The 7,160-nt window shown below is 30.4% G+C and overlaps 1 protein-coding gene across 1 annotated transcript in view; it reads right to left on the minus strand.

Annotated features, from left to right (window-relative positions):
* LOC137621876 (uncharacterized) overlaps positions 1–4,895 on the minus strand; it is a 77,938-nt gene extending 73,043 nt beyond the window's left edge. Inside the window, exon 1 of the mRNA XM_068352382.1 lies at positions 4,116–4,895. Coding sequence (XP_068208483.1) covers positions 4,116–4,461 — 346 coding nt within the window. The 5' untranslated portion in view covers positions 4,462–4,895. The remainder of the gene's footprint in view (positions 1–4,115) is intronic.
* Positions 4,896–7,160: the final 2,265 nt, after the last annotated feature.

The raw sequence follows: 7,160 nt of genomic DNA on the forward strand, positions 1-7,160 counted from the left end.
AATTCTTCTCCTTCAGGTTCACTTAATGTGGAATTTATTTTCTTTTCATATATCAGTTATGAAACCTCCCTTAAAAATTACCATTGCAATAAAGCATATGAAAAACACATGCAAAATGTAGGTGGAAGCTTACCCTGTGTGTTTATGACAGGATTATTTTATACAGTTTTTATGTAGAAGTTAAAATGTTTTACCTTGGGAAGCTAAATCCTCCGTTTTCTGTGCTTGTTTAAGCTTTCAAATGTTAAACCATTAAACTTGTAAGTTAAAAAGCATGCTTTACAGTGGTTCCCAAACTATCTTACCTGACGCCCCCTTTTTGCTTCCAGTAGACCCCTACGCCCCCACTCCTCTCTTTTTTTTTTATATGAAATGATTCTTACATTTATTTCCTAGCATTGTACAGGAAAACAGATTTCTGTTTGTATTACATTTTAATATTGAAAGCCACTCAAACAAATAATAGTACATTCCAGTAACTAAAAACGGAACATTTGGTTCAAAGTGATTGAAAAAAAGTTTGAACATTAGCAAATTGGCAAAATTGAGTTGCAATTTTAAGAATAGATAATTTGAAAACATGGCATATAATATTTGGAAATACTTATGAGACTAAGGCACAATTTCTGGTCAAATTTAGTGAGATGGATGCATGTATGTAATGACAGATATTTGTTCTTTTAATGATTTTATTATACTATTAAACAAGTAATTTCGAGCAGATGACTTCACGCCCCCCTTGTATCGTCCTCACGCCCCCCTAAGTGGGGCGCGCCCCCTAGTTTGGGAACCAATGCTTTAGTCAATCTTATAAAATGAAATCATGAATCCAAACATGAGTGAAAGTAAGACTCGCATATCTTTATTTCTTTGGAAACAATAATTGGTGCTATTATAGTATGCTATCTACCGCCGATTTTCCTATCTACCACCCCTCTCTGACTATAATATGATACCTATCATCAATCCCTAAGAATACGGTCTACTTGCTAATCCTCCTCTAATAAGGAGGATCACTACCGACTTGATAACCTAACCTAACCTAACTCAACCCAACCTAACCTAACCTAACCTAGCCTACAAACTGCTTATAATTATGCATCCATGCTGTCCTTCCAATAACTATTATTAAACTATCATTAAAGTCTAATGAGGATAATATACTTGTGGTAAGTAATCTGTTTGATAATCATCATCAAACAGGAGGATTAACATTGACGGTAGATAACATACTTTGTGGTAGATACCATACTATAGTAGAAATTCGACGGTAGATAGCATACTATAATAGCACCCAATAATTGCTCTCGCCGTACTTACTACAGCGATGAATATCCAAAGTTAAATGCTTGAAATACTAAAAAAAAGTTAGATTCCTGAATTGAGTGGTTTTTTTTTTCAAACTCAAGAAAATTTGGTAATTTCAATTTGTTTCAAAGTTCAATTTACAAATTCTTCACAATTCTTCTTCTTCAGGTCCAGACGTTTTCTGATTTCGAAGAGGAAAAAAGTTCATCTAAGGCGTTTTCAATCTAACTTTTCCCGTGGGTTTTTACACGTATTTCTTGAGTTTTTTTTTTTTTAAATTGACGAATTTTTAAAGTTTTTAAATTATATAGATACAAAAACTAACTTTTCCTGTGGGTTTTTACACGTATTTCTTGAGTTTTTTTTTTAATTGACGAATTTTTAAAGATTTTAAATTATATAGATACAAAAACTAAAAACTAAAAACTAAAAAAAAAGAATCTAATTTTTCCCGTGGGTTTTTACACGTATTTCTTGAGTTTTTTTTTTTAAATTGACGAATTTTCAAAGATTTTAAATCATATAGATACAAAAACTAAAAACTAAAAACTAAAAAAAAAGAATCTAACTTTTCCCGTGGGTTTTTACACGTATTTCTTGAGTTTTTTTTTTTTAAATTGACGAAGTTTTAAAGAGTTTTAGATTATATAGATACAAAAACTAAAAACTAAAAACTAAAAAAAAGAATCTAACTTTTCCCGTGGGTTTTTACACGTATTTCTCGAGTTTTTTTTTTCCTTTTTTTTTTGAATTGACGAATTTTTAAAGATTTTAAATCATATAGATACAAAAACTAAAAACTAAAAACAAAAAAAAAAAAGAATTTAACTTTTCCCGTGGGTTTTTACACGTATTTCTTGAGGTTTTTTTTTTAAATTGACGAATTTTTAAAGATTTTAAATTCTATAGATACAAAAACTAAAAACTAAAAAAAAAGAATCTAACTTTTCCCGTAGGTTTTTACACGTATTTCTTGAGTTTTTTTTTAAATTGACGAATTTTTAAAGATTTTAAATTATATAGATAAAAAAACCTAAAAACTAAAAACTAAAATAAAGAATCTAACTTTTCCCGTGGGTTTTTACACGTATTTCTTGAGTTTTTTTTTTTTAAATTGACGAATTTTTAAAGATTTTAAATTATATAGATACAAAAACTAAAAACTAAAAACTAAAAAAAAAGAATCTAACTTTTCCCGTGGGTTTTTACACGTATTTCTTGAGTTTTTTTTTTTTCAAATTGACGAATTTTTAAAGATTTTAAATTATATAGATACAAAAACTAAAAACTAAAAACTAAAAAAAAAGAATCTAACTTTTCCGGTGGGTTTTTACACGTATTTCTTGAGTTTTTTTTTTTTTTTTAGATTGACGAATTTTTAAAGATTTTAAATTATATAGATACAAAAACTAAAAACTAAAAAAAAAAAGAATCTAACTTTTCCCGTGGGTTTTTACACGTATTTCTTGAGTTTTTTTTTTTAAATTGACGAATTTTTAAAGATTTTAAATTATATAGATACAAAAACTAAAACTAAAAACTAAAAAAAAAGAATCTAACTTTTCCCGTGGGTTTTTACACGTATTTCTTGAGTTTTTTTTTTTTTTAAATTGACGAATTTTTAAAGTGACGAATTTTTAAAGATTTTAAATTATATAGATACAAAAACTAAAAACTAAAAACTAAAAAAAAGAATCTAACTTTTGCCGTGGGTTTTTACACGTATTTCTTGAGTTTTTTTTTTTTTTTAAATTGACGAATTTCTAAAGATTTTAAATTATATAGATACAAAAACTAAAAACTAAAAACTAAAAAGAAGAATCTAACTTTTCCCGTGGGGTTTTACACGTATTTCTTGAGGTTTTTTTATTTTTTTAAATTGACAAATTTTTAAAGATTTAAAATTATATAGATACAAAAACTAAAAACTAAAAAAAATAATCTAACTTTTCCCGTGGGTTTTTACACGTATTTCTTGAGTTTTTTTATTTTTAAATTGACGAATTTTTAAAGATTTTAAATTATATAGATACAAAACCTACAAACTAAAAACTAAAAAAAAAGAATCTAACTTTTCCCGTGGGTTTTTACACGTATTTCTTGATTTTTTTTTAAATTGACGAATTTTTAAAGATTTTAAATTATATAGATACAAAAACTAAAAACTAAAAACTAAAAAAGAAAGATTCTAATTTTTCCCGTGGGTTTTTACACGTATTTCTTGAGTTTATTTTTTTTTTAGATTGACGAATTTTTAAAGATTTTAAATTATATAGGTACAAAAACTAAAAACTAAATACTAAAAAAAAAGATTCTAATTTTTCCCGTGGGTTTTTACACGTATTTCTTGAGTTTATTTTTTTTTAGATTGACAAATTTTTAAAGATTTTGAATTATATAGATACAAAAACTAAAAACTAAAAAAAAAAGAATAACTTTTCCCGTGGGTTTTTACACGTATTTCTTGAGTTTTTTTTTTTTTAAATTGACGAATTTTTAAAGATTTTAAATTATATAAATACAAAAACTGAAAACTAAAAACTAAAAAAAAAGAATCTAACTTTTCCCGTGGGTTTTTACACGCATTTCTTGAGTTTTTTTTTTAATTGACGAATTTTTAAAGATTATAAATTATATAGATACAAAAACTAAAAACTAAAAGCTAAAAAAAAGTTTTTTTTTTTTTGTTTAAATTGACAAATTTTTAAAGATTTTAAATTATATAGATACAAAAACTAGAAACTAAAAACTAAAAAAAAGTCAAATTACGTAAAAGACAAGAAGAAAGAGACTAGGAGTGTACTCACTCCATACGTGAACACTCCAGGTGCCCTTCTTCTGACGATGCCCTCTGTCACTTTCCGTGCTTCCGCTCATGTCGCTGCAGTCGTCCAATCCAGCCAGGGAGTCCTCGGAGGTCTGGCCGTTGTTCATGGTCTGCCACCTCTTCAAGATATCTTTCGTCTTGGACCGGGTCCTGTCACCCATCACCCGCCACGTCTTCACGATCCTGTTACCAGACATGGGGGAATTGGCCCCACTCAAACCGGAGGGGGAGGCTGTCACGGGGGATCCTAACCCCCCTGCCGTGGTGGATGAACCCCCGTCAGGGATGGTCCGGGAATGAGTCGAGTCCTTGATTATACGAGACATGTCTAGGCGGAGGTGTCACTCACGTGCCAATCTTGTCTTCGGCGTTAAGGATCTTAAAAATTTTCGGGTTTTTCGTTTTGCTTCTTCCCTCTTATACTTTATTCCAGTTTTGTAACTCTTGTATATCTTGAGAGCAGTGTACTTCTAAACTGTTTATTACAGTACATTTAGCTCATAATTATGTACTGCTTCGTGGAAGTGTTTTAATGGCATGCAATTTTCAATTATCTCTTAACCAGACGTTTTCTGATTTCGAAGAGGAAGGAAGTTCATCTAAGGCGTTTTTAATCAAGCTTTTCAAGTGGGTTTTTAAACGTATTTCTTGATGACTTTTTATAATTTACGAAGTTTTAAAGATTTTAAATTATATAGATACAAAACAGAAAGGTCTAAGTACACCTAACTTTGTCCTCAAGATAGAAATTTGCATGTATAGTTTTTCTCTATGACAGCAGAATTATCATTGAATATTTGTTTTGCTAAACCGACTAAGAATCAGAGGAATAACACATTTATTCATTATTTAGAATAATTTCTGCATTGTCTTTGGCAGATCCCAGTCTCTTATTTGTTATGCGTAGATTCCAAACTGTTTTTGCATATCAACCAAAGGAACAGGGTAAAGGGATTTGTCACACAACTCAAAACTGGTTAAGGATTTACTTTATACTACAAGGATTTAAAGGTCAATGGGGCCGTTGTTTTACAGGCATCTACAACATCGCTGCTATTCTTCGCATTAGCAGTTGATCTCTTAAGAAATACAGGTAAAAAATAATATAAATATCCCTCCTAAATCGCAATACTATACCGCCTTCATTTCCCAATCACAGTTGAACAATATGTACTAGATGGTGAAAAGCGTGATAGTCATTGAAATATCGATTGGAACTTACAATAAATGGCATTAGAAGGAAGAAAACAACGGAGGCATATTCCTTCCTTGCTTAGCGAGATATCTGGCAACCTTTGCGTTCCTGTGTATTTCCTTTTGATACTCAAATCACCTTAATTTCCTCTCGTGGAGAAACAAAAGTCCACATCATCTAAGCTACAATTCACTTCAGTTTTCCTTTATCCCTTTGACCATTAGCTTAGGTATTTTAGTGTTCGTGAATAAACAAAAGCTTTCATTTCATAATTGGGACATTTTTTTTTTTTTTTTTGTGGGTGAAATTTTTAACTCGTTTGCAATTTCACCTCCAGACTACAGTTCTAGTTCTACTGGTTCTAATACATGTTATGATTGCTTATTTCTCTCCTTGCAATGTCAAAAAAATGCACTTTTCATCAGCTTATTCTTTTCATCTTAGCATATTCTCTGTCGTATTTATTCCTATGAAATTCAAACTGCCATTACAAGAACGAATATTATTACTTATGTTCGGAAGTAATGAAATGGCCTTACTGTACCGAAGGTTAAAATGTTAAGATACATCCTCAAGGTTTAGAAATTAACTTTGATTTCTCCCATGTCTGTTGGTGTTATTGTTCACTCCCGGCTTGCTTTGAGTAGATTCCACTCGACTTGATTCCTCCAATGGAAGGGTAACTGCAAAACAAAAAGCTTCCTTTTCTTGAAGTTATAGCTCGTGCGTTGTTTCAGAGCACCTTCATCCCTGAAATCAATAGATGAACTATAATGCAATGGCGTACATATTTTGTATGGATATCACTCACTGCTTATTGTTGCTACACCTCTTTCTCTTGTAGAAAGTATCGTTTACTTTTCATTCCAGTTCCCGTATAAAGCTACAACTCAAGTGGAAAGTTTTCTTCATCAAAGTTTAGTATAAAGAAAGGGGAAATAAAATTCCATCTCGTAAATTATCCTCCTGTCGCAGTTGGAGGTAAAAAAAAAGGCGACGCAGCGATTGCCAAAAGCGAGGGAGAAGGGAAGCACAACCACACTCGGTTTGCTGTCCAAGTGTTAACTGAACCTGGTGAGGAATCCACACCCAAAGCCCGGTCTGACCTCTCGAGTCCCTCCCTCTCGCTTCCCCTCAAACCCCCCTCTCCGTGTCCAATACGCCACCACTCCCCCCTCCGCCCCACGACATCCTCGCCGCTGGGGTCCCCCTGCCACTATTTTTTCCTTCTGTACGATGCATTCATTCCTATTCCCTTCACTCAGTATATATATATATATATATATATATATATATATATATATATATATATATATATATATATATATATATATATAAGAATAACAGAATGAGTCCCTAAAGACTGTAAAAAAAAGAAAAACAAAGGAAGAAAGATTAGACGATGGTTTTATGAACTAAGAAAGTTTACGTCTGTGGACGAGCAGAGAAAGACCATAAACAGATGCAAGTAGAAGGTCCTTTGTTCTGCAGTGTACTAGTAAGGATTGATGATGAGGATATATATATATATATATATATATATATATATATATATATATATATATATATTTATATATATATATATATATATATATATTTATATATATATATATATATATATATATATATATATATATATGTATATATATGTATATATGTATGTATATATATATATATATATATATATATATATATATATATATATACATATATACAGGGAGTTCTCGGATTACGTACATGTATAGAATCACGCGTAAGGTACACAGAAAACAGAAGCGACGTTATAAAGAATGGTCTTTTATCCATTCTAAAAGAGAGAGGCAATATCTA

Source organism: Palaemon carinicauda, chromosome 28, assembly GCF_036898095.1.
Source record: "Palaemon carinicauda isolate YSFRI2023 chromosome 28, ASM3689809v2, whole genome shotgun sequence".
Taxonomy (NCBI): Eukaryota; Metazoa; Arthropoda; class Malacostraca; order Decapoda; family Palaemonidae; genus Palaemon; species Palaemon carinicauda.